Source organism: Diceros bicornis, chromosome X, assembly GCF_020826845.1.
Source record: "Diceros bicornis minor isolate mBicDic1 chromosome X, mDicBic1.mat.cur, whole genome shotgun sequence".
NCBI lineage: Eukaryota > Metazoa > Chordata > Mammalia > Perissodactyla > Rhinocerotidae > Diceros > Diceros bicornis.
Window position 1 is genome coordinate 138,013,224 of NC_080781.1, and position 13,312 is coordinate 138,026,535.

Consider the following 13,312-nt stretch of genomic DNA (forward strand, 5'->3'; position numbering starts at 1 on the left):
GGAAGTGCTGGGCCCCAAAGGCCAGTCGGGCCTGTGGCTTCCCCTCTCTCCGCCCGCGTCACCCCCGCCGCAGCTCCCACCTCCGCCCAGGAAACCCAACCACCTGGGGGCGGCCGAGCTTCCACCAGCCCGACAGGGACGCAGGGCACGGAGAGCAGAGGGCGGGGCAGATCCCTGTGAGCCAAGCGGGGGGAGACGGAGACCGCCGCACGGCGCCGCGGGAGCTTCTGCAGGCTACCCCCCACCAGAGCTGGGGGGCGGCGGAGGCAGTGCGCATGCTCGCCCACCCCGCGCACAAAGTCCAGCCCCCTCGCCGCCGGACCAATCAGAGCCTGGGAACGAAGCCCGCTGCGGCTTGCGTACGGGAAGGGACTGACACCAGGCGCAGAGGGCAGGGTGGGGCTCCGCCTCCGAGCCCTATGGCGGAGCCTGGGAATTGAGCCAATCAGAACAAAGCCTCGCGAGCCGGCGAGCAGGCAGGCGTGCGCAGGCGCGTCTTTCCGACCCCGGCCTCGGTTAGCTCCCACAGCTGCTTGTGAGTCACGTGACAGGCGCCAGCCAAAGAGAACCGATCTCCAGGCCCCGGTGGCGAATTATTCAGCCTAGCGGGGGAGCAGCGTGACATCTGCATTAGCAGGGGCCTAAGATACAGTGACAGCTCGGAGTGCTGAGCTCCGCTGGGAGGTTGGCTGCCCAGGCAGAGCCCACCCAGGGACTAGGAGCAGCAAGTGATGGCGCTGGAGCCACCAAGGGAAGAGCAGCTACTAAAGGCACAGGAGCAAATTTTACGTTTAGAGTAAAGCCATGACAAACGGAGGGCTTATATTCTGCATGAAATGACAGGAGCATTTGTCCAAAGCCATAGAATGTAATACAAACCCTGAACTAGAGTTAACAATGTGTCAATAATGGCTCATCAATTGTAACATGCAACACAATGCAAAATGTTAATAATATTGGAAACTGTGAGTGGGGAGAGGGAGTACATGCAAACTCTGTACTATCTGCTCAGTTCTGTAAATCTAAAACTGTACTAAAAATAAAGTCTATTAGTTATTTTCAAATGAAGGCTTAGGGTTAAGGAGTATATTCAAGGGGTATTATGGTGGTTGAATACACGACTTGCTGACCTTTTGGATGGCAGGGGAGGGAGGAATCAATAACAGTTGCCAGGGCTTGAGCAACTGGGTAGCTGGTTGGGCCATTACCCAGACAGGACATCAGTCATAAGTCCAGTGAGCAGCTGGACTTACACATCTGGAGCCCATCAAGGCAGTGGCAGAGCAGGCCTCAGAAGGCAGAGCATCTGCCTCTGTGACGGGGATGGCTCCCAGAACTCCAGGGCCTCCCTCCCCAGGGCTCAAAGATGCTGAAAGCCATCAGACTTGGGAGCCCCACCTCCAAAGCCCTGACAAAGCACTGCCTTTCTACTGGGGCTTGGCAGGATGTGCTGTGCCAAAAGGCTGTGAGGTCCCCATCCATGGGGACACAAAGGGACCAGAGAGAGGCACACCCCCTGAACGTGCACACTTGCACACACAAACTCCCCAAGGCCGCTGGGTGAAGTTTATTGTGAAACCTCACAGGGCGAGGATGGGATGTGCAGGCCAGGGCGGGGCGAGGAGCACATGCGGGCTCTAGGAGGCCGAGTCAGAGGCCTCGGAGCTGTCCTTGACATCGGTGCTCTCTGTGGTCTCGCTGACCTCGCTGAGGTCCTTGCTGTCACCACCACTATCCTCAGCAGCCAGGCCCTTCTCCTCACGACAGGCCTCTCCTGAGCTTGGAAGTGAGTTGCCCTTGCTCTCCACCTTGTTCTCGATGGAGCCCAGCACCATGTGCCTGCCCTTCTCCTTCAGCTCCAGGTGCCGCCTCAGCTGCCACCAGGAGCCCAGGGAGAAGTGAGACAAAAGAGACAGGCCCTAAGGATCCAGACCACATGTAGGCCCTCTCCAGCTGCCCCAGGCGGGGGGAGGGGAGCCTACGCTTTGTCACTTGCTGGGGGCAGGGCAGGAAACACAGGACTGAATTGGGAGAGCAGGGTTGAGTCCTGGCTCTGCCCTCTCTGGGCCTCAGTTTCCTCTCCTGTGAAGTGAGGGTGCTCATGCCTCCCTCACACAGGCTGCTGGGAAGCCCTTTGAATGGCTCTGGCCCCCAAGGAGCCTTGGGCAGGACCTTGACTTTCTCCTCAGCCCAGTTTCGTCTTACCCCTTAGCCTTGGGGCAGGCCAAGGCTGTCCCCGGACCCCCAGGTCCTTGGGCCCCAGCTCTCAGCACACAGAGGGGCCTCTGGGCGGTATAGGCTTCTTCCTCAGAGAAGGAATCTGGGGCCGATGGCCTCCTTTAAAGCCCTGCCAAGGCCCAGCTCCCCCCAACAGCTGAGGAAACTGAGGGGAAGAGGGCCATGACTCCCTACCATCTCAGGGCCCCGAGCTGCACCTCCCCTCCAGCAGGGCCTTGCCTGTCCTCATCTGCGGGGACTGCAGCCCCGGCCCCACCGGACTCTTACCTCGTCGGCCATCTGGGTGAGATCCCGCTTCATCGCATATGCGTCCTCCCCATCTGCGTAGTATTTGGGCTCCACTTCGCTGATCCTAGGGGCAGGGGGTGGAGAGAAGGAGGACCCAAATCAGGGGGCAAATTCTCCTCAGCCTTCTGGCCTCAGACGCTTCTGGTGCAGGGTGTCATTTCTCCCCAAAGGACCCTTTCGGAGGCAGCAAGCCCCGTCACCAGTGGGCCCTTCCCCTGCTCTCTCCAGCAGTAAGTAGTATCCAGTGCTTTTCCCCCAGGGCCTGCCACCATCCTGCGTCCGTAACCTGGCTACTGAGGATCTGTTTCTGTGGTTTCTTCTGAGCTGAAGCCTTGCATTTAGCCATCCCCTTCCCTCCCTGCCTTGCTCCCTGTCACTTACTGAGCATGCATGGCCAGTTCCTATGCTTGGGACGTGGGGGGGGGGGGGTCACGGCCTGTTACCGGCAGTCATTGCCAGGCAGAGTGGCCCTGGGCCTGAGCAGCTCTGGGGCCAAGCCTGCACTGGGAGGTCTGCATGCAGACTCGGGTGCTCTGCCACTGGGAAGGCCCTGCCAGCCCTAAAACCCCAGGACTGTTGACCACCAGAAGTAGCTGCATCCAGGTCAAAGATCCCTTCTCAAATGCCCAGCCCAGAGGGCCAGTGCCCTTCCCAACAGTCCTGTCTCATCTCCCACCAACCCGAGTGCCATGCAGTCTCAGTGGGCCCTCTAGGGGTAGCCCACTCCAGCGTCACTTTCAAGCAGCTTTCGGCACCAGGTATTGGGTGTGCCAATTCCCTGCCCGGCTCTCTCTGTCCTGTGTTGGGTAGACAGAGATCCCACATCCCTGAGCGGACATGCCCTCATCTGCTGGGACGCCCAGGGCTCTAGATTCCTCTGCTGCTCTTGCCCATGGCCCTTCCTGCCTGGATGTGCACAGGTTTCTGTAGCACCACATTCTCCTTTCTTCTGGTCCCACATAGATGCTTCTAGGTGCCTGGTCACTTTGAGTCCTGCTCCTCAGCTTCTGCTCACGTCCCAGGCCCTCAGCCCTACTCCTGCACCTTCCCTGAGAAGCCTGTGTGCTCTTGACCACACTGCCCTTCACCCAGCCCCAGCCGGCATGCAGTGACTGCTGCTCCACCCAGCCAGACACGCCAAACATCCTCCTGTACCACAGCATGCCGCGGGCAGACTGCAGCAGGCCGGTGCCGGCGCCCCTGAGTGCAGGAGGCATCCTGGCAACACATGGGGTCTATGGCCTGCTCCCCGTCTCAGCTGACTCCGGCTCTTTCCTCCAGCTGCCCCCACCCCCCTGCCTGGAAGGCAGCTCAGCCCATCTCAGCCACCTGGATAAGCCAGACCTAGGACCACCCCACTCCATTAGAAAAATCTAGATCTACTTACTGAAAGTTGAGGGTGTTGGAATAGAGGTGCAGGGCGGCCCGGTTACTGCAGGGGAATAAGGTACTGCTGAGCTGCACAGACTTGGCCAGGCAGGGACAACACGACCAGGTCCTGCCCCTCTTCCTGCCCCCCCCCCAACTAATCCCATTTCCCGATCTTCTCCAAAAGCCAGGACCCACATCAAGACAGTATCCCCCACACACACTCCCCTTCCCTCGGCCCCGGCTTCCACCTCTTCCTGACATGCAGGGAGACGTATTTGGCATTGAAGTTCTCAATCATGGCTCGGGAGGCCTGGTCCATCAGCTTCTGAGCCAGGCCGAGGCGCCGGTGGGAACGCTTCACAGCCTGGTGGGAGAAGGGTGGGACCTCGAGGGCTGCCCCAACTAACCCATACTTCTGCCCCCGCCAGAGCCTGGGTGGGCCCTACGCACCAGTGAGGTGATATGTCCGTGGGGCACGTCATCCGGGTCCTCTTCCCTAGAACCAGAAGAAAGGAGAGAGGCTAGAAAGGAGCCTGGTGCAGATGCAGCCACCCCACCAGCACGTGCGGACAGGAGTGCAGACTCCTCTGGCTGGCCCCAAAGTCCCCCCAGACCCAGGATGGGGGAGAGCTGGGACTCTGAAAACTCCACACAGCAGCCAGAAGACATGTGCAGTGTCAATGGAATACAGTGATAAATACAGCGATAAAAAGATGAGCTATAAAAAGACATGGAGGGGGCTGGCCCGGTGGCGCAGGCGGTTAAGTGCGCGCGCTCTGCTGTGGCGGCCGGGGGTTTGCCAGTTCGGATCCTGGGTGCGCACCAACGCACTGCTTGGCAAGCTATGCTGTGGCGGCGTCCCATATAAAGTGGAGGAAGATGGGCATGGACGTTAGCCCAGGGCCGTCTTCCTCAGCAAAAAGAGGAGGATTGGCAGATGTTAGCACAGGGCTGATCTCCTCACAAAATAAAAAAAATAAAAGACATGGAGGAGACTTAAATGCATATGACTAAGCAAAAGAAGGCAATTTGAGATGGCTACATACTGCATGAGTCCAATCATATGACATTCTGGAAAAGGCAAAACTATGGAGACAAGACAAAGATCAGCAGTTGCGGGGGTGGGGGGGCAGGAGGGAGGGGTAATAGGTGGAGCACAGAGAGTGTTTAGCGCAGTGAAACTCCTCTGTATGATACTATAAGAGGGGATCCACGTCATCATACATTTGTCCAAATCCAGAGAAGGTACCACACAGAGAGTGAAACATAATGTAATCTAACTTTAATAATAATGTAGCAATATTGGTTCATCAATTATAACAAATGTGTCACAAGATGTTAATAATAGAGGAAACTGGGGGGGGAGGGGTTATATGGGAACTCTCTGTACTTTCCTCTCAATTTTCCTGTAAACCTAAAACTGAACTTAAAAAAATAGTCTATTAATTAATTAAAAAAAAGAAACTCAGGCAGTCTCCACCAGACATGTGCAGTATTGGTGACCCCCCTCCAAAGTCCCCCCAGCTCCAGCACCAGGTTTCTCTCTCCTTCCTTGGTGACTCACATTTTGGCCAGGACGTACCCCACAATCTTCCCATTCTCATCCTCAGCAATGTAAGAGAGCTGGTGACAGGGAGGAGAAAGAAGTCAGAAAACAACTTCCTGTCAGAGCTGGAGGAGCCCTTAGCGGACACCTGGTCCCACCGACCTGGTTCCACCAACTGCCTCTGGCTGTGTGCATGACAGAGGCCAGTCAAGTGGCGAATTCAGTGACAGCTCCTGACATCCAGGTCAGGTGTCTTCGTTTCCCCACACCACACTGTGTCCCGTGTCCTTAGCCCGGAAGAGGAGGACAGACACAGGTGGGAGTCTTGCCCCCTTCAGGCACCTCCTTTCCATCTGCCCCACTTCCAGCTGAAAACACCTGGGGCCTCACTAACCCACATACCCCAGGGCTCTTTCCACCCTTGCCCACTTCTCCCAAGCCCATCCAGGTTGGATTTTCCACGGCCTGGTTTCCCCCATCTCCAAATTCAAAAGCGGCCCACCTGGGGCCAGGACAGGCCGTGGTAGAAGTAGTATTTCATCTGGTAGTTCTCGGGTAGGCACAGAAGGTTGCAGTGCTGCATGTTCATCAGGTCCTCTGGCTGTGAGGGACGAGGGCAGTGGAATGCGGTCAGGCCAGGGGCTGCGCTAAGAAGGCCTCAGTCGTGCTAGCACCCTGCTCCCTAGCTGTCTACTCCCCGACACCCCCTTTCCCCCGCTGGGCTGGGCCGGCACTGTGACAATCTGCCTTGCACAGGCCTGGCCCATAGCCGCTACGCCAAAATCGCCTGCTCCAGGAATGATCGGCAGCGCCGGGAGGCTCCCGGACACCATGCACCTGAGCCGACATCCCGCACCGAAGGGGTCTGCAGCCCCGGCCCAGCGCCTCCGGCTCCCCTGGCCTCCTCTTCGGGGAGGTCCAGCCCCACGGGCACGGTGGCCTTCACCTTCCCGCGCCCAGCCCGGGGCTCGGCTGGGCCCCTCGGGAGCATGCGCACGCGGCCACCGGTCCCCGCTCCCACGCGGCGCGGACAGCCTCCCACCCCGGCCCCTAACCCTCGCATTGCGGATATTCATAATGGCGGCGGGGCTCGCGGCTCCCAGCGGGGCGTGAACGCGCAGTCAGCTGCCGCCGCGCTCCGAAGTGACGCCTGGGCCGCCGGGCCGGGGTCGGGGCTGGGGCTGGAGCTGGGTCCGGGCTCGCGGGAGCGACAGCGGAAGGGGCGGTGCGCGCCGGGCCCGGCCACCGGCCGGAAGCGCGCGCCACCCAACCCGCCCTCCCGGCCGCTCGGCCAATGCGCGGGGCGGGCCAGTGCCGGGGCGGGGAATGTCTGCGGGCCGGGGCGGGGCGGGCCTGTCGGCGGAGTGGGATGGTACAGCGTGCGGGGCGGGCCGCTGTCCCGGGGAGCAGGTGCCCTGCGGCCAGCGCGGGGCTGTCCCCCTCCCTCGACCCCACAGACGCGCGCACACGGGCAGTGGAGTCGGCTCAGCTTTATTCCGCGCCTTTGCGGTCGGGGACAGCGGGCGGGGACGGGGCGCCGGGGGCCGGGGCTGAGGCAAGGCGGCTCAGCAGGGCGCCCAGCATCTCCTCGCACATGGCGAGGCACCGTGGCACGTGGAAGCAGCCTGCGGGGAGAGGCGTGAGGTTGGGTTGGGAGGCCCGGGGGCAACCGAGTGCCCCGAGACCTTGCGGCCCCGCCCTGACCCCCACTCACCTTTGAAAGGACCCCCCTTGATGGTGAGGGCGACCTTCCCCTCACGGCTCAGATAGCCAAACCATTCCCCGAACTCGGGATCACGAAACTGCAATAACAATGAGATAGTGACAGCCAGCGCCTGCAGGAGCCGCCCAGATGCCACAGACCTGGGGAAGGGGTGCTCACTGTCCATACTGCACCACTTCCCGGGGTCAGAACCCAGGGCTGACCGCAGGTAACGTGGCTCCAGATTCAGTGCTCTTAAACGTGATAATGTGTCCTGGACAAAGACGAGAGCACAGAGGGGTGGGAGTCTGCACCTAGATAACCCACTGAGGGAAGGGGCCATAGGCTATAAGATGAAACACTGCAAGATGGAATAAAAAGAACCCTGCTTGGGGATGATAGAAACGTTCCGTTTCTTGAATGTTTAACTCAGAGAACAGAACACTTAAGATGGATACATTTTAGTGTATATAAATTGTACTTCAATAATTGATTTAAAGAAAGAAACAAAGAGAACCCTGATGGAGGTGCTGACCTGTCATGTAACTTTGTAACAAGTTATTCCCTTGGAGCCCCTGTTCCCTGCTTCCCAGGCCTGTCTTCCAGGAGATGAGATTGTGGACATCCAGCACCAAGATCTGACTCCTGCCTTGCTTGCTGCAGGTCCCAAACACATCTCCTCCTCCCTTGGAGCCACCTAAAGCCTTCCCCAGCCCAGCAGCTGTTGACCCATTCCACATTCCTTCCGTCTCTCCTGCCGCATCCCATTGAGCACCTGTCCCCTGGAGGCTTGTCAGTTCCTTCCAGATGCCCCAGGATGGACCTCAGAGCCCTGGCTTAGGCCCCTCTCTCTCCTCCCCCAAAAGAGACTTCAGTGGAGCCCCTTCTCACAAGGATTATAGAGGAAATCAATGACATTGAAGTCCACTATTAAAATGTTTTTTTAAATTGGGGCCTATGAGTTGGTGTTATTCTTCTCAGGAGGTAAAACCAGTTCTGTATCTATTCATTCTGTCTGTCTAGTGACATTGTTTGTGTCTTTAATTACTTTTCGACTGCTTGATCTCACATAGGAAGATAATGAAGAATTTAACTGTTTTCCTGTTCAGTTTTTCCATGGATGTCTGAATTTTTGCTTTTTGTATTGTTATGTTGGTTAGTGCATAATGATTTACCTGTTGATTATAACTTTTGTAATTGCTCAATGCCATCTCCATCTCTTTAATATGTATTCCTGAAATTTCACTTTATGCAGTTAAAACTCGTGGCCTCTAACACATGTTCTTTATGAATGCATTCAACGTTAAGATATAGCCTCGGGTCTCACGACTCCTGTATTGGGAAGTAGTGATAAGCATGTGCAATACTTGGAGATGCCTCTCATAACTGCAGTGTAATAGGAACACATTTGGGATTTCTATTGGTGACAAAGTTGAGCACTGCTAACACCACTGTAGTTCACTGCCTCCATTCATAATGAAAGCAAATGGATTTCAGTTAGAGGTTAGTGCAAACAAAGATGTAATTTCCTCTTAGGTTTTGAAGCCCACAGATCCCAGAATAAGACCCCCTGCTAGAGTCCCTCCCATACCGGGGTTTACCCATGGAGTGAGTTGTGGCTTTACAACACATCAGGAGTCTTCATTCATTCACCACCACGCTCAGAGCACTTTGGCCTCTGGGGACCCCTGGCTTCCTTCCTACCTCACAGCTGATTCTTGTCTTCTTTGCTGGGCCCTCCTACTTCCTCTCCTCTGCTCCTTCTGTCCTCCAAAGCTTACAGTACCATCTATGTTCTATGCCACCGGAACGATTCCACCTTTATGCCCTCCTCTCGCCCCCCAGTGCCCTGACCTTGCTTTATTTTCCACAGCTCTCATCACCATCTATATGTTTGCTGGCTTACTTGTTTATAGTCTGTCCCCCACCCCCCACCACCGAAATGTGAGCTCCAGGGGGGCCAGGGGCTGCTTCATTGACTGAACAGAGGGCCGGCCTGCACCTCCAGGCACTCTCAGCTCAGTGGAGGGACCATGCCCAGTGAGGGGGGAGGAGGGGGTGTGGAGTGAGCCTCCCTATCTGCACCCAGCCCACCCCCCCAGCCTAGGCCAGCCTGGGGAGGAAAGGCTGCCTGCTGTCTCCTCCACACCCCCATTGAGCCCAGAGATGGCTGTGGACCAGGAAGCAGCACTTACCTGGCGGAAGGTATACTCGGCCACCAGATAGAAGAGATGTAGCAAGGCTGGGTCCCCGCTGTCACTGTAGCCCATGAGGAAGGCAATCATGGCTTCACTGTGCGGCCACCAGAGCTTCATGGCCCACTCCAGCTGAAAGCACAGCAGAGGCAGGGGTCTGGGGCCCTGAGCCCCACCCTCCACCGTCCCTTTCAGCAGGAAAGTCAGCCAGCCCCATCGTTCAGGTCCTGGCTCAGACTCCATCTGGCCTGAGCACTTGGAACTTAATCATGGGATGGACGTCCCTGGGAGTTTGAACGGCCCCTCAGAATGGGACTAGCTGCCTGACCCGGATGCTCCCTAAGTGGCCCCTTTCAAAAGGCAAAGGTGGGGTGGGCTCCCCTTTAGGCCTGGAATCGAAACACTGTCTTGTTAGTCTGTCTAAAGCCCCTTGGACACTCAGCTCCTGCCAGTGGCAGGGCCAGCCCCCCTCTACAGATTTCAGCAGGACCAACGCACAGAGGCAGCGGACATAAAGAGAGCAAAGCCACTCCAGCCGCTGATGCCTCAGAGTCAGCCGGAGAGCCTTTCAAAGACCAAAGACACGTGTCTCCGCACCAGCCTTCCTATGCACATGAGGTCAAGGATCAGTGGCACAGAAGTCAAGAGCTGACCACCGGGGTCATACTGGGCAAGTTCACCGCTCCGAGCCCCAGGTTCCTCTCTACGAAACAGGTGATGACAGCACCCACCTCCCAGGACAGAAAGCCTTGAACAGGCTAGTACCACCTGGCCCTAGGCACATTCCCACCTGGGTGGGGCAAAGGCCATCGGCATCCTGGAAGTAGAAGAGGCCTCCGTGGTCAGGGTCCCATCCAGAGTGGAAAGGCAACAATAGGAACTTGTCAATAACGTGGGCTCGAAGTTCTGGGTCACCTTTCCGAGTGGCGTGACGGAGCAAGAACCAGCCGGCTTCCAGCGCGTGGCCTGGTGAGGGCTCAGAGTAAGGCAGGCAGCAGATCCTCCCTGGGGCATGGGGGCCCAAGCCCCTGCACTGACCACAGTGCCTTCTTCCCTCCCTCACAGTGGAAACTGCTCTGAGCTCCCCTGCAGAAAGCTGGCCCTCCCAGTCTGTCCCAGACTCGCTCTCCTGCTGCTGATGCCCCCACCTCAAAGGCCTGTCCCTACTTCTCTGCCTGTGTGGAAGGTAGAGGGAGGAAGGCAGCCCACAACGGCTCCCCACATCAAAGCCCAGAACCCAAGGCTGAGCGCTCGCCTCCCCCTGGGTGGCCCTCAGCCCACCCTGCTCCTCACCTGGGTTCTGGTGTCTCCCCAGACAACCAGAAAGTTCCTTGCCATCCTCTGACACATTCTCCAGCACAGCCCGCCCATCCCTCTGCCAGAGGAGGAGCGGGAGAAGGTAATTCTGCCTTCAGCCCCCATCATCCAATCAGAAAGACTCTCCCTTCCTCCCTCCCTCCGTGATCTGCAGGCTTGGGCAGGCCTGGCTCAGAGAGGCATCTGAGGAGGGGCCGAGTCACTTCCAAGGGCCTGGATGGATTCTAACCCTTGCTTCGGGCCTGGGTCCCTGAGGTGGGAAGGGTAAAACATTGAATGGGGACTGAGATTGGGTGGGCTGGACTGCCCCTAGAGGCCTGGAAGGACTTGTGTCTGGCCAGGGTTCCTGCTCTCTGACATGCCTGGGCCTCTGGCACCCTCCCTCCTGCCCTCGGCCCCACCCAGCTCTCTGCGGTGGGGTGTGCATGGGCTCTCCTGGGGCCCTCCATCTTCCTGAGGGTCCTGGGCTGCGCCTCACCCCTGCTCAGCCTCCCCGTGTCTCCCCATCTGAAGGAGGCCATCAGGGCCCAGCTTAGGGGTGGGTGCGGGTAGAGGAGGTGCCACGGGGGGTGGGGAGCGGGGGTTCCCCAGCTCCCAGGCCCCCTCTGGCAGCCGGCATCAGCCTCCCACCCCCACCTGGACATGCTGCAGGACCCTCTGGGCACACCAGTCCCCCAGCTCCGCGTAGTTGCCCGCCAGCTCTTCATCTGCCTCCCCGAGCTGCTCCACTAGGCTGAGCAGCATCATGGGCACCGCCATGGACTCCGAGGCTGGGGCCCCCAGGAGCTGGGGCCGGCCCAGACCCGATGGGTCCTCCCGCACCCAGTGCACAATCTGGTCCATCATCTCCACCGCTTCGCTCTGGGAGAGGAGGTGAGGGGAGGCCCGGGCTGAGGCTGTGTCCTGTCCAGTCTGGTCCCTCAGGTGCTGACTTGCAGTCCCCAGGACTCGGCTCTGGGGTGGGAGAACCGTGTCCTCCCACCCTCTCATAGGACCCCTTCACCAAGGGCCGGGTTGGGTGATGGGGGCCGGGGTGGATCTGCCCCACCTGCCTTGGGGGCTCCCAGTCTGGGGGTGCAGGCCACTCCCAGGCAGTGGGGTCAGGTCCGAAAGCACAGGCGGCCCCCGGGAGGAGGGAGAGGCCCCATCCTAGCCAAGGCAGGACATAGATTGGTCCCTCTGTGCCCAGGGCCTCTGTGGGAGTGTGTGGAGGAGAGTTCAGAGGTAAAGGAGACTTCTGGGAGGACACACCCATTGACACATGGTGACAATACAGCACAACGATGGGGGTGCTGCCAGAAGCCCTGGGGCTGTGGGGCCCAGTGGAAGGATTGCCACTGATAGAGCCAGCCTGCAGACAGGGCCCAGAGACTCACAGGGTGGTCTTCCTCACACGCACCTGGTAACGCACTTCCCCTGTCACCCGCCACAGCTCGTTCATGGCCATGGTGTAGAAACACTCGCTGAAGATGGTCCGCTGCACCTTGACAGGGCGGCCGTCCCTTGTCAGCACAAAGGCACACTTCTTCCCAGGAGGTGCCACCCGGGCATAACGCAGCAAAAATTCGCCACCTGGTGGTTGGGAAGTTGGCATGCTGGACCTTAGGTGAGGACACCCCTCCCTTTCCTTCCTGCCTGTGAGCGTCCCCAGGCCCTTCGCTGCTTCTAGACCCCTCTAGGAACTAGGCACACGTGCGCTAACTTGGAGGGACCTCTGGGGAGGTGGGGGCAGGGAGAGGGCACCAGCTTTAGCTGAATCCAGAAGCTCAGGGTGGCGGAAGCGCTCAAGCTTGCGGTACAGGCGACAGTACATCCACACCTGTGGGGGAGTGGAGGGAACATGCCTTTAACAGAGAGCAGCCAGGCCTCAGGGCTGGCATGAGGGGGAGTGAGTCCTAGGTGCTCCTGTTGTGGGAGGAAGAGTGTTGAGATGACCGGCCTTGTCGTGGGGGGGAGGGGCTTCCACCCCTGGGAGAGCTGCGAGCCTGGGCACATCCCCTACCTGCCTCGCCTGCAGCCAGACATACTTGAGATCATCATACACTTGCCCATCGCGGCCCAGGCACGTGAAGAAGCCCCTGCGGGAGGTGCAGTATTAGCAAAGGGGAAGGGGCCTGCGCCTACCCATGGGCTCAGCAGGTCTGAGGGCCCTGGGAGGGGGAGGCGCACCCATGCTCCTGGTCATGGGAGTGCTCCATCCAGAAAGCCACCACTTGGTCCAGCTCCTGCCCCACTCGCTCCTTCCAGGCTTGCAGAGTCTCCCGCTCCTTCTCCATGTCCTGGGGGAACTCAGTATTTGGAGGCACAGATCCCCCACAAACTCCCCATCTTCCCGGGGCCCAGGCTCCTCAAAGGGCTCCTCTGTGCCCCAGGTCACCCCAGGCTTGAGTGGGCCCCAGGGCTACCTGACCCATCTCCCCTAGGCCTCCAGGCCTCGGGAGCCAGCCCTTGGGCTTCCCTCCACCCCTGTGCGGGGCTGCTCTCTGGCCCGGGACCGGCCCCAGGACTGACTCCACCGTCCCAGGGACCCTCCAAGACAGCACCCTCCCCCCAACGGGCCCCACCACTGGCCTGCCACACTCGGAGACCCCCGCTCATCCCTCCCTCTCCTCCAGGAAGACAGACGGAGCTGGTCGCGGTCCCGTGACTGTCACT

General features: G+C 59.0%; 2 protein-coding genes across 5 annotated transcripts; both read right to left on the minus strand.

The window, feature by feature from the left end:
- Window positions 1–848: 848 nt before the first annotated feature.
- NAA10 (N-alpha-acetyltransferase 10, NatA catalytic subunit) lies at window positions 849–6,631 on the minus strand. Of its 2 annotated transcripts, XM_058534980.1 has the most exons (8): window positions 6,499–6,628; window positions 5,946–6,044; window positions 5,462–5,520; window positions 4,348–4,393; window positions 4,146–4,261; window positions 3,914–3,958; window positions 2,506–2,590; window positions 849–1,874 (listed from the first exon to the last, which is right to left on the minus strand). In XM_058534980.1, exons 1-8 carry the CDS (start codon window positions 6,517–6,519, stop codon window positions 1,638–1,640), a joined length of 708 nt encoding a protein of 235 aa, XP_058390963.1. In that variant the 5' UTR covers window positions 6,520–6,628; the 3' UTR covers window positions 849–1,637. The 2 variants fall into 2 exon arrangements, with proteins under 2 accessions (XP_058390963.1, XP_058390964.1); XM_058534981.1 differs by lacking the exon at window positions 3,914–3,958 and having other exon boundaries at window positions 6,499–6,631.
- A 287-nt stretch (window positions 6,632–6,918) lies between these two features.
- RENBP (renin binding protein) lies at window positions 6,919–13,312 on the minus strand. 3 transcript variants are annotated; one of them, XM_058534990.1, is made up of 10 exons: window positions 12,827–13,308; window positions 12,660–12,735; window positions 12,401–12,476; window positions 12,057–12,229; window positions 11,294–11,518; window positions 10,634–10,715; window positions 10,131–10,306; window positions 9,341–9,472; window positions 7,158–7,245; window positions 6,919–7,068 (listed from the first exon to the last, which is right to left on the minus strand). In XM_058534990.1, exons 1-10 carry the CDS (start codon window positions 12,931–12,933, stop codon window positions 6,935–6,937), a joined length of 1,269 nt encoding a protein of 422 aa, XP_058390973.1. In that variant the 5' UTR covers window positions 12,934–13,308; the 3' UTR covers window positions 6,919–6,934. The 3 variants fall into 3 exon arrangements, with proteins under 3 accessions (XP_058390973.1, XP_058390971.1, XP_058390972.1); XM_058534988.1 differs by having other exon boundaries at window positions 10,131–10,715; window positions 12,827–13,311; XM_058534989.1 differs by lacking the exon at window positions 11,294–11,518 and having other exon boundaries at window positions 10,131–10,715; window positions 12,827–13,312.